This window comes from Pleurodeles waltl, chromosome 4_1 (assembly GCF_031143425.1).
Source record: "Pleurodeles waltl isolate 20211129_DDA chromosome 4_1, aPleWal1.hap1.20221129, whole genome shotgun sequence".
In the NCBI taxonomy this organism is placed as follows: domain Eukaryota; kingdom Metazoa; phylum Chordata; class Amphibia; order Caudata; family Salamandridae; genus Pleurodeles; species Pleurodeles waltl.
Window position 1 is genome coordinate 271,921,562 of NC_090442.1, and position 25,189 is coordinate 271,946,750.

A 25,189-nucleotide genomic window follows, 5' to 3' on the forward strand; every position below is an offset into this window, starting at 1 on the left:
CCCCCAGAGGAAGCTTCGCGGCCCCCCATGTGTCCCTGCACCACAGGTTGGGAACCACTGGTGTATACCAAGTCTCCCGTGCCCAAGGGGAAAGTATTGGAGATGTGTTTAGTCTAAACAGGGTATTGAATAATGCTGATGGAGATTACAGACAGTAAAGCTCCTTTATATTTTTTGCAGTTTTATGTAGCGTGAGTTAGGCCCAAGGGCACTGGAATGTGTTACATCAGCACCAGATCACATTATACAAGGTCAGATTTATTTTCTTTATTTATTACAGCACACTAGAATGTGATTGACCAAAAACGACAGGATGTTGAGCCTGACAACGGGAAGAATCAATTTCCCCAGAGCAGCTCCAGCTATTAGGCTATCTCCTGATTGTAACAAAAATACTTGGTTCAGATTAGAAGGCAATTCGACTCTAAAAAGTTAGTGAATTCAGGTGCACAGGTGCGAAGAAATGTAATTGTATACTTGATGCCATCAAAATTCATTGCTCGCTTAACAGGTTTCTTCCTCAGAGAACCACTAATCCTTGTTCTAGTCTCCGTGATTCAAAGTCCTGCAACAAACACATTTCTTCAGCCATCAGAATCGGTTTATAGCATTAGCTAGCTGGGCCCTTTCAGTGGGGACGGGAGTATTCTCTCATCATTCATTTACCATTGGATGTAATGCTTTTTAATGTTTTTATTTTATCACGTGTCAGGGTTTAGATTCTGCTGCGCTTTAAAAGTACGTTTTGCAGTACATTTTAACAGACTTGCCTGACATTTAAGAAGAACCAATATTACATACTTAATAGGCACCTAAGGAATACATAATGTTGACACCCCATAACAGATACTAATTATCAATCACCAGGAGTGCATACGGTTGTCAAAATAATGCAGGAACATAGCCTCATTATCATCTTTTTTTTGTGGCTGTCTCGTAGCCTTCCACTGCTCGCTTTTAGGGAACTTTTTCTTTTTGGTTAAGCACTCCATGAGTGTGCATGTGTTTTCCAGCTATCTCATTCAAGTGCTCCCCCTAAATGTCCACATCCCCATGTTGCTCTCAAGTGTACTGCTTTCTCTGCTGTTTTTCTGCCACGACCTCCATGTGGCTCTTTCCCACGTGTGATTCTCCCTCCATGTCCTCTCTCGTTTGCTTCTCCTCTCGGCCAGTTGCTGTCAATTGCTGCTGATTGTGCTTCTTCCCCTGACCCCACATTGTTCTGTCCAGTGTGTGCTTCTCCCCGGCTCCCATGTTGCTGTCTCCCTTGTGTGCTTCTTTTCCCCTACCCTTCGACTCACTCCTCCACTGCCTTTTCATCCATGCGGAGCTTGTTTTGATATTTCGCTCTTGTGCTAAAAGAAAAATCTTAATTTTTGTACTTACTGATCTCAGTAGTGTTCGCCGTCTTGGATCGGTAAATAAAAATCCAAAGAAAATGGCTCTTGGTCATTCTGCTGGTGCTCATTCGTGTGACAAATGCGCAGGCGTACGTCACCATGCATGCGTTCGCCACGAGCGGCAGCAGCAGTCATGTTTTTTCTCTTGTCTTTTTTTTTTTGCCTAGTCTACACAGCAACGAGAAAAAGCATTTTGCTTCCCCCCTGACGCTGTACAACATCGCCAAATAGAACAAGCAAAGCCAATCGGTCTCAAAGGCAAGACCGATTGGCTTTGTCAATGCCTTTTTTTCCTTAATGGTTTGTTTTAGGCATTGGCCTTCCTTTGTGTTGTCACCTGTCATATCATGAGGGATGTTTTTAAGATGCTCTCTACTGTTTCTTTGTTTCAGATCCACATGATGTTGGACCAGGAGTTCCTGCACGTCCAGCCTCGAGCCACTGTGTGAATAATACCCACGTTCATCGCACGGCAGCCGAAGAATGTCTCAGTAAGCTCTCAGAAAAACTAAGGCGATCCTCCAAGGTAAATGAGGATCTTTTTTTGCTCTGGCATGGAAGTTTGTCTCCGATGAAAATGGAAGGCATAATATTGGCTATGTATGTGAACCTACCGCCATCTTTCATTTAACGCCCCTTTTACAGCTAGTATAATTGTACAATGCCCAAGTGTACAAAGGTTCATACTCACTATCACACAAGCAAATGTACTCAGAGAGGAATATCTGTCTTTACAACTGGCATCCCTTTCTCATAAATAATATTGTGTGAATTGAGTCGTTTCGGGTTGACGTTTGCGTATAGTTTTACTTTTTACTTCGAATGTTTATTGACACTGCAGAGTCTTAATGTTTGAAATATCCAAATCACAGGCTGGAACCTGTGAACACACAGTCACAATGCTAGGGGGCATCACTTATGCCCAGGGCGTGGCCATGTGTCATGCAGGTGCCGACTCCAGTTGCCACACAGATTCACATTCTGTTCTGCTTGTTTCCCTATTTTTATTTTAGTTTGCTTTTGCAGGAAGTTGGCTCTGTATATACTATACTAAAATGAGGTATAGGGTGCACAGAGTCCAGTGGATACCCAGAGTCTTAATAGAAGCTAAAGTAGATAATACTAATGCTCTCTTTTGTGGTAGAGGGGTCGAGCAGTTAGGCTTATCAGAGGGTAGTGCAAGGCATTTGTTGTACACACAGTCATGAAATGAGGTGCACACTCAATGACTAACTCCAGACCAGTGTCTTTATATCGCAAAAATGTACTTTGTTACTTTATTTCTAGAACCAAAAGGATCTTTGTTGCAGGTAAGTACAGTTGTATGTTTGTATTAATGTTATATATCAAATACTTTTTTTTAGGATTTACAGATAAAACAGTTTACAAGTAAGTAACACTTTCAAGTTTCAAAAGCAGACACTGCACTTTCTCATAGGAATCAATGCAGTCCTAAGGGAGGAAAAGTGTTAAAACAGTTTACAGGTAAATACCCAACTAACAGTCTCAGTCTTCAGGGGTTAGGATGTCCACAGGTCAAAGTTCAAGTTGACCCAAAAGTGCACCACCAGCAACACAGGGCCGGCCGGATTCAGAGGTCAAATCTTTTAATAGAATCCTACGGAGACTGGGGACACTTGGAAAGAAACAGGTTGAAGGTAAGTACCTGCGACTTCAGGGCACAGACTAGGGGGGTTTAGTTCAGCACTGGAGGGCAGGGGCCCAAAGGTCAGCACAAAACACACACCCTCAGCGGCACAGGAGCGGCCTGGTACAGGGCGCAAACACAGTCAGGCGCCCAATGCTTTTCAAAGGGAGAACCCAGGGGTCACAAAGATGCTGCAGGCTGGGTCCAGGGAGTCGGTTGCGGAAAACCAAAGGCTGGACAAGTAGGAGAGGAGCCCGCTAGACATTTCTGGGCTGTCGGTCAGATTCCCCAAGGCCAGTGGGCTGCTGGTCCGGGGGGGGACCTTTATACCTTTAGGTGTCAGGAATCTTCATCTGATCTGGTCGTGGTCAGGGGGCCCTCCAGATTTAGGCTGGAAGCGTCTTCGTGTTCGCCAGGAGGGGTTAATCCAGGGTGAACTCGAGGATGGAATTGCCTTGGGACCTTCTCTGGACCAATGTGCCACCTGGACACAGGCTGTGGGCTCGTGTGCAGAGTGGGCAGGGCTTGCAGATCCAGCACAGTTCTGGAGTCCTTCTTGGATGTTTCTTTGTGGACAGGGCCACTGTCCTCAGGAGCTTTTGGCCCTCTGGTGGGCAGGCAGTCCTCTGGGTGTTTGTAGAGATTGCAGGCCCTTCAGGATGTGTCGCCTTTTTGTAGCAGGAGTTTTGAAGCTGCAGACAGGCCAGTAGGGCTGGGGCCAAGTCAGTTGTCGTCTGGAGTCTTCACTGCTGAGGTCGGCGCTTCAGTCTTTCTATTTTTCTTCTTCTTGAGGTCACCAGCAATCTGAAGAGCACGGTTCAGGGGTGCCCCTAAATAACAGGTTTAGCGATGTTACAGTGGTCAGAGGGCAGTAGCCAATGGCTACTGTCCGTGAGGGGGGCTACACCCTTCCTGTGCCCACTCCGTTTGAGGAGGGCAGCACATTCCTAACCCTGTTTAGCTGGCCTCCTTCAAAGCAAGATGGAGGATTCTGTCAGGAGGGTGTTCACCTCGGCCATGGGCACCTTAGGGGTGGTCCTAGCTGGGGTGGGCACACCTCCTGGTGTTTACTAATTTTCCCACCGGACCTGCCATCAAAAGTGGGGCTTGGTCCGGGGGAATGACATCTTCCACTAGCTGGAGTGCTCTGGGACAGTGTAACATGAGGCAGGAGCCTTTGAGGCTCACCGCCAAGTGTTGCTATTCCTGCAGGGGGAGGTGTGAAGTACCTCCACCCAGAACAGACTTTGTTACTGACCCTAGAGAGCACAAAGGCTGTCACCCCATGGGGCCAGAAACTTGACTGTTAGTGGCAGGCTGGCACAGACTGGTCAGCCTTACTGTAAAGGGTTGGGTAAGGTACAGAGGGTATCTTTAAGATGCCCTCTGTGTGCATTTTACAAAAAATCTAACACTGGCATTAGTGTGGGTTTATTGTGCTGGGAAGTCTGATACCAAACTTTCCAGCCTTCAGTGAAGCCATCACGGAGCTTTGGAGTTCGTATTGACAAACTCCAAGCCCATGTACTCAATATGGGCACACTGCACTTACAATGTCTAAGAAGAGACTTGTATGGGCATATGGCTCATGCAGGTATGCCCTCTCCTGTGGTGTAGTGCACTCTGCTTTAAGGCTGTAAGGCCTGCTAGAGGGGTGACGTACCTATGCCACAGGCAGTGGTTTCTGGGCATGGCACCCTGAGAGGCATGCCGTGTCGACTTTACCTTTTCTCCCCACCAACACACACAATCTGCAATGGCAGTGTGCATGTGCTTGGTGAGGGGTCCCTTAGGGTGGCACAATACATGCTGCAGCTCTTAGGGACCCTCCCTGGCCACAGGGCCCTTGGTACCATAGGTACCTTTAACAAGGGACTTAGCTGTGTGCCAATTGTGGAAGCAATGGTACCGTTTTAGGGAAAGAACACAGGTGCTGGGGCCTGGTCAGGCAAAAAGTGTGTGTGTGGGGATGGGGGGTAACCATGCCAAAAGGGGCACTTTCCTACACCCATAACCTAAAAGGATCAAAAATACAATGTGTAAACATCAACAAAAAGGGTAGCTGGGAATTTGGGCTGGAGCTTAGCCATCACCACATAAGGCGCACTACAAAGTACTTGCCCAGGTGTCTAGTTTTAAAAATGGCTGGGTTTGATAGTTTCCCTGAATAACCAAAATCCACAGCTACCCACATTGCACGAAAAAAGTTGATTTGGAAGTGGAAAATTTGATCTGTTCATGTTGTGTTTTGTGGCCTTTTTCTTTTGTGAGTGCTAGGTCCAGCCACACAGTGGGGTACCGTTTTTATTGCAACAAGTGTGGGATGTCTGTGTGGTAGCAAATTTGTGGTTCATCACAGATTCTAGAACTTTCCCTCAGAAAACATGAGAAGATGTGTGCTTTTAACTAAAGTTTGAGGTTTGCAATGGCATCTGGGTAAGAAAACGTTGAGATCAATGAAAGACACACCACTGGGGACTACACCAGGTGTCTAGTTTTCAGAAATGTCTGGGTTTGGTATTTTTCCCTAATCAAGTGTCCAACGTCCCCAACTACCCACATTGTAAAGAAAAACATTAAGTTTGCTGGGTCATGTTTTGGGGTGTTTTGTGTCGCAGGCTTTAGGCCCAGACACATAAGTGGGTACCATTTTTAATGAGAGATGTGTGGGAACACAGAATAGTGAAGTATTTATTACCAATTTGATTTATTTGTACTATGGTCTTTCAAATGTTATCCAGGGTGCATGAAAGAAGACATTTTGCAAAATGCTCTCTAAATCACATGATATGTTGGGTGACCCCAAAAGCAAAGGTGTACAAATTACCACTATTCCTGAGCTCAGTATATTGTGCAATATTAGAAATACATAGGTTTCCTTCATGTCCATTTTTCATTCATTATATTTTACAATATGAATTGTGGTATGATCATACATAATGAAAAATTATTCTAAGCCGCATCTTAGTTGTTTTCTTTGAAAATTGTGTGGTTTTGTAGTACCTATAAAGTATGTATATTCCTGAAACTACAAGGGTCTAGCAGATGTAATGGTATGTTGCTTTTGTAAATTGGCCATTGTGACAAAAAATGAACATGACATTTTTATCATCAATGGCTATTTTGTCTTATTTATTTTTATTACGTTTTTTGTTTCAATAATTATTTTGTTTGGGAAACCCTTGAGGGGATCCACACATGAGTCATTGCTGAATTTAGAAGTTAGTCTACTTTTCAGAAATGTATAGCTTTCCAGGATTATCCATCAGTTTTACACCTATTTCCACCATGGACTCCCTCTAGGTTGAAACCATAAAAGTTAGGAAAATGGACTACCTCTTAGAAAAATGTAAACACTGTGGTAAAAATGTTTTTATACAACTCTGCTTGTTCCTGAAAGCTGGGAAGATGGACACCCTTTGATGTCATTTTTAGGAACACAAAGCATACGCTTTCTTCCACAGCACTTTTCACCCATTTAAAAAATGCTACATTTTAGGTATTTTCACAGTTCCTTCTAGAGGAATCCACAAACTCTAAGTACCTCTTGATCCCCAGGATGTTTGGAAAAAAGACGCAAATTCAGCCTGGATATCTTTTGAGGAAAACAAGTTATGAAAACCTAAGCATGAAGTCCCCCAAATATTAAAAAAAGGGATTAGTACAGGGGGTGGAAAAGCCTCAGCCACTAAGGGGTTAAAACTGACAAGAAAAATATGGGGGAACTAAGTTGAGGTAGAAGGTTTGTAGGTGCTGAATTTTGATGCAGCAGTTTTACCTTGAGAAAGATGTACCAATCTATGTTAGCATGTTCTGTTAATGTGATGCATTTTGTATTAAAACAATAAAAGTGACCCTTAAAAATACTACATGCACATATTGCCATATCATTAATGTGTTATCAAATGTTTTTCATAGGAAACATATTCAATCTTCCGCAAAGCAGACAGCAATGGGGATGGCATAGTCACAATGCATGATCTTCGCCGCCTCCTTGAAAGCTTTGTGCTCATCATCACTGAGAAGGAGTTCCTGCATCTGCTCGAGATTTTGGGACTAGACATGGGCTCCACTTTAAGCTACAAGGAATTCCTCGAATTGTTCCAGCTGCAAGGGAAAACAAAGGACACCTTTCGGCAGCATTCTTCCCACAGGTAAAACCTGTACTTTCGCTGTCTCTTGCTAACCCTTCCAACACATCCAACAGTTGTCTGTAGTGTGTCTGTGGGCCAGGATTCCAGGGTCCAGGTCCAGGATCCAAGCAACCTCACAGTTTGGTTCCTTGGATGAAATAAAATGGGGTCAGGCCTCATGGGCTGTAACCACTGGAATAGCAGAAAACCTACTGCAAAAGGTCAGAATAATCTGTCAAAAGGTTGTTGTACTGTCCGCGCCTATTGGCCCATTTTAAATCCAGATATGTAGATGGAACACTGTGTGCATCCAAGGTCTTACGGACTGACCATAGGTAGCTTGTCACCCTTTGTTTACTGAGTGTATCCACATCACATATCCCAGAGTGCAACAGTTGAAGCCTCCTCCTCACCCTAATTTCAGCAGCACACAGATTGGATGAACCCATGGAATAAAGTCCTCTGAAAGGACATGAGGGGATATGTAATTTATGTATTTGCCACAAATGTGTTACATTTCTAACAAAGATGCCCTACAGAAGGGTCATCTCGATATACAGCATAACAGGTGATGCAAAAATTGTAAAGCAATGTGGTGATTGAGGAGATGGACAAATGCTCTATATTGTGATCAACAGACCATGAACTATATTATTAGAAAAAAACATTTACCAGGGTAAAGTACTATAGTTAGACTATGTACAACTGTGGGTGGGTACATTTTACTACTGTGTTAGTTATTATAACTTTCTGACTTGGATGAGGTGGCTTTTCAGGTTAGTTTTGAATTGACTGAGGGGGAAACTTTTTTTCGGAAGGTAGTCTGTTCCCATCATGGTGGTATAGACGATAGAGGGATCGGATTCAGGACACTTTGAAAAGTGTTTTGAGTTTGTGGATCGTCAGTTCCCGGAGGTGGTGTAACATGTCACATATATACCAACATACAAGCTTCAGGTTTTTTTGCTGAGATCAATGCAGCTTTTTGAAGAAAGTGAGTAGTGGGATGTGTGCCTGGTCACGTTGAGAAACGTTGTGGTAGCAAAGTTAACCATCTTGTCCTGAAAAGAGGTAGAATATTGATGGATCTACACATCATCTCTTTCCCATAACATGAGGGGTGGAATGTTGCACATATGCTGCTGTGTTGTACTGCTGCGATTTTCAACCTGGCAGCATTATTTATCAGTGGCATGGGTAGTTTGAAAAGCATGCTGAGTGAAAAGTATTAACACCTCAAGATCTGTGACTGGGGATGAATGTTTGATTTGTTCAGTTCTTTTTGCTTCTGATGCTCTAAGTGGGAAGGGTATGCCTAGACGTGGGACCCGTGCTCACTGTGCCACTGGATTTAAGCTAGCCTGGCTGATGAGGGGTGATACGCTGAAACTGGTCCCAGGATGCTTTTTTCCAGTCCATGGAGAACCTGGCCTGGCAGTTCAGGCTGGACCGTGCCCCTAGGGAACAGGGTCAAGACTGATTTGCATATGGCTGGGTCCAAACTGGGGTGGTGGGGTGAACAAAAATACCATGGACTAAACCCAGATCTGTAACTGGGGGTGAGTGTTTAATTTGTTCAGCATGCAGTCCATCTGCTGTTCTTTTTGCTGAATGGTAATTATCGCATTCTTTCTGTGCTCTTTGGTTGTGATGGATTATGTGCCGAGTTTCTCTTGCATGACATTTTGCCTCTTTCCACAATACATCTGACAAGAATAAAACATGTAATTTTCTTCTTTTTTGACCTTACAAAGCCCAAAAAGTAAGGTGGACGATGTTGATCTCGTGTGCGAACAGGCTCATGAGTACCTTGTGGTCAAAGCGAAGAGCAGGTGGCAGGACCTTGCAAAGGTAAGTCGTGACATACTTTAATTCATTATACACGTACTATTGAAGCGATCACAAAGCTCCCCGCTTGGGAAGAAGCCACGCTTAAAAGGCTAAATTACAATTTACCTATTGGCAAAATAGCCCGAATGGAATTTGAAGCCAAAGCCAGGAAAATATTGTGTGTTTCTAGTTCTAAAAAACAGAAGCATATGCACTTTACCCAACATGCACTTTTCAAACAGCATTTATTCATATTTTATCCCCCACACATGGACTTGGTAGGACTTGTACCCGTGAAGCTTTTCGGTAGAAATCCCTTATATTCAGATTATTGGCGGCACCTGATTATGGAATTTTCCTTCCTTCTCTATGTGTATAATTTTACATCGGTAGCAATTTCAACTGAATTTGCACGTTCAATGTGGTCCAGCAAGACCCGGACCGAAAAAGTGTGCAATTCGTTTTTCACTTGTTTTGCATTTTCTTTGTGTTAGCTTTCTTTTGACCTCTAACACGTCAACAGCACAATTATGTTTTTTATAAAAATATGCTAAACAGACACAATGTACGAAAAGAATGTGTTTATTGTTAGCCACCTTTATTTTTAGGTTGAGCATAGCAGCGCGCAAGCGCTGCCTTTCTGACGTGTTGTTATCTATTTGGGCTTTTGACCACGCCCACCGCATGCTGATCACTATCACTCGATCATGGGCTTGCCCTTCAAAAATCCTTTGTTTTCATTGGGAAATGCTTTACGTTTGTCCCTGCTTGGAGTGGTTTGGTTACTGCATCGGACATCGACCCTGTTACATGGCTAAGTGCACTTTTGCCAATACATTTGACTGCAAGCTAACTTCTTTTTCGTCTTGTGTTCCTCCTTCACGCTGATGCTCATGGTGGCCGTGGTGGTTTGAATCGGCTCGCTTATGTGAAACTGTTTTACTTTTCATTTTCAATGTATGAGTCAAGAAAAATCCGGTTAGGAGTTTACAACGCTATTAGCACTAACTCAAGTAAATGCGAGACCCATTGTATTGCAAATGCTTGTTTTTGTTCCGAAGTCATAACCATGGCAGCTTTTAAAGCACAAACGAGGTCAAATGCTTCTGTAATTATTAACTGTTTTGAGAAATGTAGGCCTATGCCGGAAAAAGCCACATTTAAATTGAGTCTTCTTTTAAAATAAGACATTATTTTGTGTTTCTAACAAATACTACTGCCACTGCTAATTCGTTCTATTTGCAATATATCTGCCATAGATTGTGATCCCTGACAATTTACGCCTGCTTTGGCGACATTCTTGTGGGGTGTTGAATTTGCATCGTGCAGTGGTGGCCAGCATTCACAACACACAACTCCTTCAGTTTTCTCTTCCATGCCTAGGTGTCTGGACTACATAACGTGCTGGTAGCTGTGTTAAAGCGTCCCAGATGTTGAAATCAAGGCAATGAGTGCCAGTCCCCCAGGAGCTGGAGGCCCTTCGAGAATCAAACCATTTGTGACTCAATTGTCATTTTTAGGTCTTACCTTCCAGACAGCTATTGTTTCAAAAGACCTCTTTAGCATCAAAATTCCTCGTTTAGACTATCCCAAAACTTACCGTGGGCTGTATTGTTATTCTTATTTCCTCGTTTCTCAATGGCTTTCCTTCCTCTTCTTGTGTTGGTTCTCCTGTCCCAACCCACAGTGCACAGCCTCTGTACTATGCTTTCAGGGAACTAGTTCTTTTTGTTTTTGTTAAGCACTCCATGGCATACATGTGTTTTCCAGCTATATCCCTGGTGTGCTCCTCACCTACCAAATACCCAGACCCACACTCCATGTTGCTTTCTCTCATGGGCTACTTTCCCTCAATTATGCATCTCTCCACAACTAAATACAATCTTGAGCTCTTTGGTGCTCTCCCCTTTCTGTGCTGCTTTTTCCATCCTTCTTTCTTCTTCCCTTCCCCATCTGGCTTTATTTTAATTTTAATTTTATCACCATTACCCTGTTATCCACTCCCTATTGCTTCCCCCTACCCATTCTTTCATTGTGTTCCCATCCCTCGCCATCCTAGCAATAATATTTTTTTATTCTGTTACAGTTTTTTGAGGGCATGGCAGCTCTTAGTTGCTAGAAGGCACCTACCTCTGCTTACACAAATGCACATTAATGCAATTGAACATGTATTTTTTTGACCACGTCAAATGATGTCTGCCATGTTGGATTGGTAAATGAACAAGCATTTGCAATGCAATAGGTCCCACATCTGTGAACGTTTGAGCTGTTGGCGTTGAAAATTGCATTTTTTGTACTTTTAGGTTGTTTTTTTTTATGGTGGAGTAATGATAGTTTCAAAGCGCATTTACTGTTGTAATGTGCACAAAGCAAGGAAAGGGTGCAGTACCACAAGCTGTTACTAGGTCGGCAGTCCGACCGTGCCGGCTCAAAATGTGGCAGTCAGACCGCCACGACTGCGGTGGCCTGACCGCCACCGTGGGTCTGGCAGTCCGAAGACCGCCAGACTCATAATGAAGGCCTAGGTCTCTCAGCCGTGACCTATTGCCTTTGCTAATATTTATTAGGTTTGAGTACACTCCCTGGTTGGAAGACGAGTTTCCAAACAACCATTGCACTGTGAGGATGAGAGAGTCTTTGTTTCTGGGATCTGTAACTCTGACATTCTGCTTTCAGAGGTCAAGCACACCTCCCTCCTAAATGCATGCTTGGTGGCCCAGCCTCATTTCATCTGGGAGAGAGATGCGCTGCAATGGCCAGCAGAGGATAGTACTTTTTTCACTACGTATTGCAATTCTAGTTAATTAAGACCCATCTCTCAACCCTGCAGTAAAGTCTGCCCTCGCTTGATGCACAAGTCTGTTGAGAGCCAGAAGGATTCTGAATCATAAAGCGAAAGGCATCACCACAAAATGGGAAGACACAGGCCAGCATCTTTTAAACATTTTCATGTAATGGATAATTATTAATAAAATGCTCATGAATACAGTCATGCAATGAAGCATCTCAACTCCCTGCCCGCCCCTTCATGAAACTCTAGAAGTAAAAGTACAGCTATAGTGACCATGTCATTGGTCCCGGCCAAAAACCACCTCTCCAGCCAGCCACCTAGAGCAATGCTGCTGGGAGGTAGCCATGCACAGAAGCAACAACGCACCCAGAGGTCCCTGACATCATGCTCTTCGCCCCTACATCAGATTCCAAAGAGGAAGGAGATAATAAAGCGTCTTCAGTTTGGTTCCAGGCTCCAGGTATTTCAAGGCTACAGTTGGTCTCTTAGCACTACGTCACTTCATGGATATCTTTTGGCTGTTATCCTCTCTCGGAAGAGTGGCTCCGTAGCAGGTGGGTTTAATTATTCTGACACTTTTGATCAAGAACCGCTGCACCCTCTGGTGAATTTATATTGCACTCCTTTTGATTGATTCAGGTATGTGATTTGCCAACTTGGGGCTGTATTATAGAATGCAGCACATTCTCCTTGTTTGCGCCAGGTGCATCTTTCAAAAGGTGCACCTAGCATAAACAAAGAGAATGTACCATATTATATTGAATGCGTTGCTGCAGGGGAGCTGCAAACTCGCGCTGTCCTGGGGGCAGCGTATTCAAGTGGAAAACAGAGCAGCTGCTTTAAAGCTGCGCTGTATTTCACTATGCAAGCTGCAACCCGGCTGCACATTTAATAGGGATTAGAGATCCCCTTACACGCTGGTGCAGTCAGTTTCTGCACCCACCTGCAAGGAGATGTCTTTGATGTCCATAGTACCCTCTTTCCCCTCGAAAGGGCTGGCATCAGGGGGCACACTGATGGTGCACTACCTTTTAGGTGGCACACTTTCAGTGGGCCTGTTTGACAGCTTCTTTGCCTCTACGCTCGTGTCCATAATATGGCGCAGGGGCTGAGGCAAAGGTATTCCCTCATTTGCATGAGACCACCCCCCATACAAATAAAACACCCTCTGGTGATAGCGCTGGTGCTATATGTGCGAAAGCACTATCTGTATTACAGAAAGGGCCACACAAGTGTCTGCGGCCCTTTCTGTAATACCAAAATGCCCCAGAGGCACACAAATCAGGTGCAAACACCGGTTGCGCCCCTGGGGAACTTCAGTAATACGGCCCCTGATATCCCTCCTTCTGCTTTCAGGCACTTTTTTAGATATGTTGAGAGTCAAGCTGAATGCGGGCAAGTAAGATTCCTTCAGGAATGTCCACTCTGCAGACCACAGTGTTACCTGGTACTACTCCCAGTACGTTAGGTTGTGTCCCTTTTGAAGCTTCCTGCGCTATCACATTTCAACTAGTACCGACACCTCTGCCCTTCCCAGAGCAGACTAGTACATGTTAAGCTACCTGTTTCCACCCTACCTCCGCAGAATCCAATGCGGTTGAAGTTGGTGCAACGTTAGCTATTACCCAGACACCCCTTTCACAAAAGTTTGAGCTTGGTGGATCCTAATACTGACCTGTACTTTGTTTCCAATACCAGTACTGAGCAGCACAAACCATTCCACCCTACTATTACTTATCTCCACTTGCAAGGCCCTCAAAGTATTGTTCAACAAGACATTTGCTCTCCTGTGAGAAAATCGATTCATTGGCAGTGGCCTCAGCCCTCCAAAACCAGTGCTTGTCATTGAGCCTCAGTTTCTCAAGTAGAGTTTTTGAAGAAGTCCCCCACTCTGAGCTGTCACCCTCAGAATCACTGGACACTAGATATGGAGCACACTGAACACATAGACATTCTGATCATTGTCTGATTACTATGTGGTAGTAGTGGTGGTTTCCTAGAAGATGGAATCCTTGTCCTGCTACATGGTCCAAGGTTCAAAATGATCAGTCATATGCAGGAAACTGTGTGGTCCAGATGTCACTCTCTGAAGCACAACATTGCCAATGCCATGTAGCTGAGCTATACGCGTAATCTAACAGCCTTTATCCTCTGACTAAGCCCAGGAAGAGTACAGGTTTATTCTCAACCTAGGCAAGGGAATTGTAGAGAAGGTTACCCAGTTCCTGAAATCACATAAACTCCACTGCAGGAACCATTGTCACGAACTTGAGCTAGATTCTAAGAGAAAGTAATACATCTGCCATTCAATTGCAAAGCCTCTTTGATCCTTAGTTGAGGTCCCCCAGCAGTACGTAAAAGGCACTGTGACAGTCAAATTACTGACTAAAACATAAGCCATACCACACCCTTTTGACCACCAGTTCCTATCAGTTGCAGGGCCAGTCGCACCCTTTAACCAAACATCCAGCTCCAGCAGCTGCCTGCTCTTGGTCAGTCTTAGCCTCTCGCATCGGGCAGGGGTGATTCAGGGGACAGTCCAAGCTCCTTCAGGGTGCAGCACAGGCTAAGAAGCCCACCTTCTTCAGTTTTTCCATCACTCTGGGGGAGGAGTTGACCCAAGGGAAACTGTTAACGCCACTAATTTCATTTAGAAATTAACAGAATTAATTCAAAGTAATTCATAATTTAAATAATCATTCACCAACTCACGTCTCTGGTGGCGTAGAGTCTTAATTGATGATACTATGATACTCTGATATTTTTGGACAATCTGGGAAATAGTCCCAGTGTGCTGCTAACTAATGAGTCTCATGTCAGTTGCCGAGTCGCCAGTAGATATTTTTCTCTAAATCTGTATTCTTTTGGGACATGTAATAAAACAGAAAGGTATTCTAATTACAAAATTTCTATTCTAAAAATCTACAACAATAAGGCAGGGCAACTTTCCCTCATATTAAAAAGTGCTGAAAAACAAGAAATACAATTCTATTTGCAAAAAAACAAAACGGTTTGCACACAGTAATTAAAAACAGTAGCAGTGCAGTTGTTCCTGATTGTTAAGGAGTGATTTAAAACTATCCCAACCTGTGTGTCTGGTGAATGTAACTAATTGACAAGCGTTGGCAAAGGCAATAGGTCTGGCCTTGGCAAGCTTGTGCAACTGTTAATTTTCTTTTATTCTTTATTGCAAGCATATGCCACAAAATAAAAAAAAATCGTGCTTCAACACAAATGTGATGGACACATGCTTGAAATAAAAATCTTGAATTTAAAAGAAAACGTAGCGATTGCTTAGACAGGCAACTTTATGGGCGCTTTCTAACAGGCAGGTGTTTCAATTACTTTACAAGAAAATATAATTCTTACTAGCACAAAGATACTGCACTATTGGCTTTGAATCAGGTCCTTGTGAGCAGTTGGTAGGTGAATGCCAAAAACCATGGGCATGAAGTGGGGGCAATTTCAAGCTGCTGCTGTTTAGTGAGTACTTCAGAGGAATTATTGTGGAAATAGATCCACAAACTTTGTGAGAAGAAAATTACTTTGCTTTCCGGTGTGTTATGCAGGCTGTGTGAAGCATGACTAATCTACCTTTGATCCTGTTATATTTTAGGAGGTTCATCACACAACATTTACCATATCTGGCTTTCTATCACAGCTTTTCCTGTGCAAGGAGGGAAACTCTCGGCCTCAGTATTAGACTATTTGATTCCAGGTGTTCATAGAAACCTATTTGTAGAAGATGGCTTAGGGGACCAGTACCAGATATTGTGAAATAAAGATTTTTTCAAGATGTTGATCAGCAGTAAATCGTGTTTGTTATAGTGTGTCAGGAAGGGAGCGAACCATCACCGAGTTGTATTTGGAGCAGTGTAAATTCTAACAGGGGGACAGTGAGGAGATGACCGCTGACCTGGATGCTGTGATATGGTCTTGGTTCCTGAGATTGAGGATGTGTCTGACCACAGCTCTTTGTGCTAATCAGAAGCTGTGGCTCATGTTAGCCAGCAGTCCAGCATTTAAGGCATTACAGTTACACTTTTCAACTTGGCAATATTTTGAGACTGCTCCATTACGTTAGGTCCCCTACTTAGATGTTCTGTAGAAAAGGCCTCCCTTTGGTATAAAAATAAATGTTCGTAAATGTATCGTTCATTCAAATCAACCCTGACGTGAATATGGAGCTCATTTTGGGCGCGTATGTTGCTCTTTATTCTAAGGGCAGCACTTTGCAATTGCAAGAGGCACAGCGCTCCCTGGTTATGTATGAATGCTTCCATCCTTCGTAGATGCAAAGGAGTAATTTTAGCATATGTAAAAAAGAATTCTAACACCTTTACATGTTTTGCTTAGCAGTTTAACAATCATTATATCACCTCAGAATTTTTCTCTTACCAGTTTAGGCCCTCGTAGTTTCCCACACCGACTGTATAAATGTCATGCTTACTATCTGTTACATGCTACACTTGCTGCTGTTTAAGTAGTCTTCCCAACTAGGCTGGTCGAGGATAGTACGAAGTTTTTTAAAATCACACGTGTTGGAAGATAGGCACTCTACAAGGTCATATTTACGTTGGTCCTCTCATCATTGTATTTGCCTAGATGCACTGGCTATTTGACTGTTAAACAGGCTCCAGCATATGTACTCCAACCTTTAAAGCATGGTATCAAACGATTGAAAATCCATTGGCATGAGTTTTAAATAAGGTCACATAGTGCAGAACGTAGACCAGTTGAATAAAAGTTAAAGTGTGACTTTAAAAGCATGGATTGAGGATTGTGAAGTCAGGCCTGAAAGGCTGTAGTCATTACCGCAGCCTGCATATGTGCAGATATCAGGATCGTCACCTAAATTACGTGTAATTCCTCAAAGGCCGATTCTGCCTCCGAACGTGTTTAATCTATATCCTGAATCACTTAGCATGCACCTGCTCGAGTCGGGGTCACTATCCATTATTATGTGGAAAACACACACCTATACCTAAAGGTGTCATCCACTGATGAGATCAACACGTTGTGATCCTGTCTGATGATAATCCAGTAACGGATTACCAACAACCACCTAATGTTAGAATGGAAACATCGAATTTCTTTTCATTACCAACGAATTTAAAATTAGATATGATTGTTTTACTAGATGAACTGATACGTGAAGGCTTCTCCCCAGTCCTGTCCCTGAGTTAAATCTGTTGACCTTTGTTCTGAATAATACTGTATAATTGTCCTCAGATGTAAATAAAATCATCAATTTGGCTAACTTCTATCTCCACACCATAGCGAAAATCAAAACCCCTAAGCCCCAAACCAATTGTAAACTGCCCTCATCATCTCTTGCCTGAACTCAGGCAATAAATGTAAAAAAAAAAAGAAGTAGGAATGATGGCAGTTCATGCCAGTCTGCCCTTTGCCCTCATTCCTTTCACGTTTAAACAAAGGTTTGTAAATTTATAGGAGGCCCACTTTGACCAAAAGTATATCTTGTAACTAGTGTCACTGAAAGGATGTTTTGAGTAGAAGTGTGCAATGCCTCATCCATGCAAGATGGCATGCTTCAATATTGGGCCCACTCCTCACCCTCAATATACAAATTGAGCTGCATGGATGGCCTCAGAATGGAGCTGATTGGTAGAGAGAGTTAAAGTTGTTCAAATCCCACATGGGTCAATCAGTTAAGTTTGGAATTGTTTGAGTTCCAGGAAAGTAAATCGAATCCAATATACTAAGTGTGCAGTTGTATTGGGAGAACTGCAGAAAGGGCCTCAACCTTAAAATTGCAGAAGGTAGACTTTGACTGTATTTTATTGTCCTCCTGTGGCAACTACAAACACTAATGGTCAAGATACGACCCTTGATGTTTTATCTGTTGACCTGATTCAAGTCTTCCGGCCCTGAACTGGGTCTCCATCCTTTCATGAGGATTTCGTTTGGTGTAATTGCCTTAGTTCATACTGCTTCACCTGTTCAGTGTCAGAGTGTGCACTGTACAAATTCCTAAACTTAAACCCAGTGCACTTATCTTACCCCAGTCTGGTGGGAACTCAGGGAGATTTCCCCGCTGAAAGCAAATTGTTCCTTTGCTGGATGCCAATCTTACCTGCAATGAAAATGTAAAGAGAGAAAAGGTACAGCCATTAGATACATGTGCACCTTCAAGGTGCATCCATCTCAAAGGAGGATCACTCAAGTTTGTTCTGTGATTGCTAAAGGTGAGCACACTTTCATAATCTGTGTTTAGGATGGCAACACCGGGCGAGTCTAGTAATATTTGCTCCAAATACTATCTGGTTGGTCTGAAATCTTCACTCTGCATTGTGGGTTGTGTTTGTGTAGCATATCTGGATGTTAGCTTACCTGCCCCAATGGTGGTCAGGCCTCTTTGAGAAGGTGGATACCTGTTTTCCGCTGTTCCTTTTTTAACATTCTGGGAGAGGGAAATTCAGATATCACTATTGCCACAGCTAGGGTTTCCACCTGGCTGTTCTTTTATCAACTTGGCCTGTTCTTTTAAGTCTAGGCCAGTAAAAATATTGAGAAAAGCAGCGAAATCCGGTATTTTTTTAACTTACAAAATATAAACTTAAATAATAAGCCAACACATAAACACATCAGTTAAAAACATTTGAAATCTCTCTAAATTGTTTTAGAATGTTCTTTAGAGCAAAGAGAAGGATGCTTGGCATGTTACTAAAGAGTCCTAACAATTTTACACGGATACTTTTTCACCTACCATCTCTTGACTGTTCGACAATAGCACAATGTAACCAAGTGCCTGGTATGTTTGGTCTAATAAAGGCGACAAACGTCCCGCTAACAACGCCAATGACAAGTGGTAAAAGTCCAAATTTGAATGTGCGCGCTAGCTTACCTTTGAGTGAGGAAGCATGACTGGGTCTCCGCTCTCCTGCTTGGTGTGGGAGGCAGCAGCTTACTATTTATCTTGTAGGCGCTAACGTGCCAGTGCGAGTGGCGTCAAGATGCGCCATCACGTGACCAGGTGATGCAGGCCCATTGTGCCTGAATAGAACTGGAATAAATATTTGTATTTGAGCAGGGGTCTTTATTTTTTCTAAAATGCTCGTTTCAATAATTTATTTCCACATAGCGCAGTGGAAATGTTGACATATATTCAAAGTGGGTTTTGGGAATTTTTCTGGTGTTGATTGTGATGATACAGCCCCATTTTCTAGGAAACTCAGGTGTAGTAATCATATTATTTATATTTTTCACCATAGGTAGAGAAACAAGAGGTACCAATATTCTACCCTCGTAGGGATATTTCTCTGCTGATTATTCTCTAGTTGTAGGGTGTTCATTGACGCTTCAGATGTACTCACTCCTATTTTTAATCATGAAGTCTGGCTCTAATCATTGGTATGCAAGAGTGCAGTGACCAATATCACGCAAAGGCATTTGACCTACTGCCCGGGTCTCTCAATGTTTAAGCTACTAATGTTTGCTTTTAATTTGTAAATCCAATTTAGTTTGTTATTTAATTAGCTACCGTTCATTCTGTTCGTCAGTTTGAAGATAGATTTTCTCTATATCTAGATTTCAATAGATGTCACTCATTCTAAGAGTATCAAAGTTCTTGGAAATGTGCTGACATCTTTGTTTTACTCTATTGCACCAAATAATACTGTGTTTTAAGATTCACGTCTTCACCTTTCTTATGGTCATCCCTATGTATTATAGGTTACATGGGCAGGGGATAATTTAGATGACGTGGTTACTATGCTATGTTTTCTTAACTCCTAACTAAGCAATATGTAAACGCAAATCCAATTTGTGGGTTTCGGTCCGGAATGTACATACACTACAGTTGCCACATGGGTAGTGGTACTTTACTGGCGTCAAGTTCCATTAGTGTGGCTGTTGGTAGTTATCGATGGCTATTTCTAACCTCATATTCCTCACCTTTAGAGTATCCCCAGGTGCCAGATTGGATCCGGAAGATTTAAAGAGCATTGCTCCTGTGCACCGATAGGTGGCATCATGCAGCTCAACGTTGACTTCCTTCCACCCCAGAGTGATGATGGAGTCACATTTAAGCACAAGCCCTGCACGTAGATATCGGTTCAATTCTTTGCGCATCTTTGCAGGCAGATTCAGAGCTCACTCCTAACGTTTTCTCATCAGTTGATGGGTTTTATTTACAGATTCTTTTTTCAGTGTGCAAGGGAACTATGTCCCCTCCTAAAGCTACAGGTTTTTTTTTTTAAGGGACTGTTGTAAACAAATGTCTGTGACAGATTCCCCACAAGATGTGCCTCTGGTGTTTGAGTTTTCCGCACAACTCCAAGTCTTGGGAGGAGTGTGGCCTTATGAACCTGATAAATGCTCCATGCCCACAAAGCGGAGCTGTATGTTGCCAAACACCAAAAGAAGTCCCACTGAAATGTGAGGGCACAAACCTCTTCAATCTCCCTGAACTGCTCCCACAACAGGTCCTTGTTGTCTACTGGTAAGTTAGAGTCGAAGTAGAAACACAAGAAGGTTAAGCAGTATTCAGCCAAGTCCTGCTACTCTAACTCTGAGAAGTTATGAGGCCGTCAGGGTGTCTTGTGGTTTCACTCTCGGTCCACCACCGAGGAGCCAGTCTAACAAGTGATGCTGATGCACCCAAGTTTCTGGGTCTATCTGCGCCATCATTAGAGAGACCATGTTGATTAATTGTGTCACTCTTCCAGCACCTTCAGTTGCACTTTCTGGCCCCAAGAATCCGCAGAGGCTTCCAGTTGGGTTGCTGCCAGGGGTCTGCCCTTGGAGCAGTCTGTGCCTCCAGAAACACCTTGGTTTCCACTCCAACACTGGAGCCAACTTCATATCCGGTACCAAAGTCCACACGGTCCTTTCAGCATTGACACCAGCCTAGAGGCCGCCGGCTTCAGAGAGTGAACCCATTCCTTTAGACCTATCAGACTCTGAGCCAAATTCATCTCAGCCCCATGCTTTTACCTCAGAGGAACACTACAACAATCCAACAGCTTTTCTGTTCAGACTCTGATCAGAGAGAAGCAGGCTTTGGAGATGACAATGAAGCTAATGGGGATAATTTGTTTTCCCAACACTTTGATGACAACAGTTTCTAGAATGACTTACAGGAGGCCCATGGGATGGATACTTCCCCAGTCACTGGGATGTGTAGACGGGCAGCAGAGGTAATGGATTTAAACTCCCAACTTTGGAAGTCACGTATTAGCTTAAGTTTTGCAACCTGGACAAACATCATCTAAACCATTACTTCCATTCAGTGAATCCCTAATGACACCCTTAGAGGTACCTGGTCTAAATCAAGTTCCTGTCCACCAGTGAGCAGGCAGGTTGCCAAATGCCAAAGGCAGGCACCAGATGAACCTGACTTCTTGACACAGCACCCTACATCAGAGCGTTTGGTGGTTGAGGCTTCCACCGTTTGGGTGAACCCCAATTCATTCCCCACCACTTTGCCAGACAGATAATCAAAATGAATAAAAAAACTTGGGAAGCAAATGTCCTCCTTGGCCAGTCTAGTCCTCCAGTTGGTTAATGCCAGCTGTTCCTGGGTACATATAGCCATGCCTTAGGGGCCATGGTGAAACATTTCAGAAATTCCCAAAGAATTTTCGGGCGAATCTTACTCAAACTATCTAGGATGGTCAGGATGCTGAAAAATAAATAATCAGTTCTGGACTGGCTACTACCGACTTCCTTTGGCAGACCAATTGGCACAGGTGTGGTGCTTCAGTGGCATGATTTGATGAGCTCCACAAGCTTCTCTGGTGGCATGCAGGCCTTTTGGATAGATATGCCAGCCCAACTGTTTGTCGAGAAGGCTGATTCGATTTGGAGCACTTAAAAAAAGCCTAGCCACAGCAAGCTCCTTAGTTCTTTCTACTCTGGCAAGACAGCACCCTCAGCAATTTTCCCCTTTCTAAGCTACAGCAGAGGTTTGGCGTACTGGCACCGCCAGGGCATACTGCGTCAGCAAAAAGCACCCCAGCCCTTTTGGGTTCGGAGGGTTCGGACCAGGCAGAAAACGTCCAGGCCACCGGAGGCAGCAAACTTGCCTGTCCACCTCCCCTGCAGCCTTAGCCTCCAAGCTACCTTATTTTTCCACCAAATAATAACAGTGTTGGGAAGCAGGATCAGATATTTATTCCAAGGGTGGCAAAATATAGCATCTGTTCGGTGGGTCCTTCAGATTGTTCAACAAGGTTATGCCCTGCTAACCCTTTTCAACCCACTGCATCACCGACCCACATCAGAGTATCTTCCAGAAGCACATCTATCCATTTTGCTCCAAAAAGGTCAGGCTTTTTTTAATCAGAGGCACCATAGAGAGAGTTCTGGCCCTGGAAATAGGTACTGCATATAATTCTTGATATTATTTCCTTATGCTGAAGAAGGACAGAGGCCTCTTGGCATAATGCATTCTGCTAACTGACTGTTTTAGGTGCTATGTCCAGGCTGTGCAGTTGAACCTGAAGTCTCAGTGTGCCCAAAACCTGTTGGGTTCCATCCAGGTGTAGGAGGAGGCTGCAAAAGACCTGCAGTTGTGGCTCAACCGCAGTTGGACCAAGGGCAACTGGTTTAATGGGCACAAGGGACGTCACCATTCCACTCTAGGGGGAAAGGCAAGAACAGGGAATAAAAACACAGGCCAGATGAAAACAAATTAGTGCTCCGAGATAAAGTGTGCACAATCGCTTGGGTGAACCGTAATGAACTTTACAGATGTCCTGTTGTGCAAGTTGCAGCCAGATGAGTTTTTTTTACAGGCACAAGGTACAGCAGCAACATCATATGAGAGCTCATGTTAAATTAGAATGCCATTAATCCGGTTGCTTTTTTGGTGCAAATACAGTGGTCCTGGGGGGAGTTAACAACACTCCATTCACTTCAATGGCTGGGGGTCAGGCAGGCTGATGTGGACAAGGAGGGTGGTGGGTGACAACAATTTGTTGGTCATCACAGAGGGATGCTTCCCCTACAGTAACATTTTTAGTACTGCATTTGGTTTCACTCTTAAAAAAAAACATTATGAAGCGAATCCTGAGCCCGTCTCCTCAGCTGTTTGCTGCAGCAGGGGCCAAGAGAAGGAAAAAAACAGCTTTGGACAACAATGGCACTACTAGACTAGGAGGTAAGTGTGCAGTTAACCTTCTGCATTTGGCTGATAAAAGAGCCATTCTTGGAAAGGAAATGTGGTCAGGCATTTAGGGGGTCATTCCAACCCTGGCGGTCGGTGTTAAAGCGGCGGCCAACCCGCAAACAGGCAGGCGGCCAAAAAAATTGAATTCCGACCCTGGCGGGAACCGCCAACACAGCCCGCCACTTTACCACTCCGACCGCCACGGCGGTACAGACAAGCAGCGCGGCGGTCACCGCCAACAGACAGGCGGCAGACAATGTACCGCCCACCCTATCACAACTCACCAATCCGCCACCTTTTCCGGGGCGGGAGCCCCGCCGATAAAAACACGGCGGAAACAGACTTCGAACGGGAAAACGCTCACCTCCATACACCCCACGAGGAATCTGGACAGCATGGAACCCGAACTACACATCCTACCAGCTATTGTCTACCTGCTCCTCTACCAGTAGCACGAACGCCGGCGCAGAAGACAACGGTGAGTACTGCACCTACGACACAGGGGAGGGGGGAGGCAAAAAATTACGGGGACACACATACGCCACACACCCACCCCCACCCTCACCCACTACAACACACACATCAATGCAGAGCAACAAGTCAGAGTGACACCCCCAACCCCCACGGAAGAATGCAAAGACAAAATTAAATGATCATAAAAAATGAAGTATAATATAGCATAATTGAAGTTAAGTGAAATATGAAAATATAAATAAAATATATTACATCATGAACAATATATACATAGGTCAAAAGTCCGGCCCATATTGGCTATCATCCATTGTTCGTGGGCCAATGGGCCTAAACACATGGGCAAAGCCCACACACGAGACCCGATTCCATTGGAGAGAACACTGCAGGGGCATCAGATAGTAAAACGACAGGCACCTCAGGGGGAAGGGAAGGGGAGCACTTCAGCCAGTTCAGTCCACGATGCCAGATCCACGAGGGGCCTCCATGCCCACTGTACCATCCTGGGGAGTGCAAAGCCACAGTCTCACAAGTCTCTACAGTGGGTGGGTTGCCCACTGTACCATCCTGTGGAGTGCAAAGCCACAGTCCATCAAGTGGATTACAGACTCCACTGGTTCTGGAGGAGGCATGGTGCCCAGAGTGCTTCGTGAAGCCCTGGACGACACAGATCCGGCCCTGCCAATGGGCCAGCGGTGCTTGAGATGAAGGGCCCAGCGGAGCGGTGCTTGACAGGAAGGGCCCAGCGGAGCGGTGCTTGACAGGAAGGGCCCAGCGGAGCGGTGCTTGAGATGAAGGGCCCAGCGGAGCGGTGCTTGACAGGAAGGGCCCAGCGGAACGTGCTTGACAGGAAGGGCCCAGCGGAGCGGTGCTTGAGATGAAGGTCCCAGCGGAGCGGTGCTTGACAGGAAGGGTCCAGCGGAGCGGTGCTTGACAGGAAGGGCCCAGTGGAGCGGTGCTTGAGATGAAGGGCCCAGCGGAGCGGTGCTTGACAGGAAGGGCCCAGCAGAGCGGTGCTTGACAGGAAGGGCCCAGTGGAGCGGTGCTTGAGATGAAGGGCCCAGCGGAGAGGTGCTTGACAGGAAGGGCCCAGCGGAGCGGTGCTTGACAGGAAGGGCCCAGCGGAGCGGTGCTTGACAGGAAGGGCCCAGCAGAGCGGTGCTTGACAGGAAGGGCCCAGCGGAGCGGTGCTTGTCACGGCGGGGCACTGTTCGGCGGTGCTTGTCACGGCGGGGCCCTGTTCGGCGGTGCTTGTCACGGCGGGGCCCTGTTCAGCGGTGCTTGTCACGGCGGGGCCAGTTCGGCGGTGCTTGTCACGGCGGGGCCCAGTTCGGCGGTGCTTGTCACGGCGGGGCCCTGTTCAGCGGTGCTTGTCACGGCAGGGCCCTGTTCAGCGGTGCTTGTCACGGCGGGGCCCTGTTCAGCGGTGCTTGTCACGGCGGGGCCCTGTTCAGCTGTGCCTGCCACGGCGGGGCCCTGTTCAGCGGTGCTTGTCACGGTGGGGCCCTGTTCAGCGGTGCCTGCCACGGCGGGGCCCTGTTCAGGAGGAGGGGGACACAGAGGAGGCAGTGGCTGTTGGCATGTCTGCATGTGGATGTTGCATGTGTGAATGCTTGTGTGATCTGTGGTGCTTATGTCTGGATGAGCTGCCCTTGGGTGTTGATGTGTGTGCAGGCTGGTCTGTAGGTGTGGCTGGGATAGGCAGAGGAACAGGGGAGTGGGACTGGGATGAGGAAATTGGAGGGGGGAGGCAGGAGACAGGGACAATGGCTGCCGTCAGTG

At 45.0% G+C, this 25,189-nt stretch overlaps 1 protein-coding gene across 1 annotated transcript in view; it reads left to right on the forward strand.

Moving 5' to 3' along the window:
* EFCAB6 (EF-hand calcium binding domain 6) overlaps positions 1-25,189 on the forward strand; it is a 469,029-nt gene that overhangs the window by 294,176 nt on the left and 149,664 nt on the right. The window contains exons 18-20 of the mRNA XM_069228294.1: positions 1,793-1,926; positions 6,967-7,202; positions 8,936-9,032. Coding sequence (XP_069084395.1) covers positions 1,793-1,926; positions 6,967-7,202; positions 8,936-9,032 — 467 coding nt within the window. The remainder of the gene's footprint in view (positions 1-1,792; positions 1,927-6,966; positions 7,203-8,935; positions 9,033-25,189) is intronic.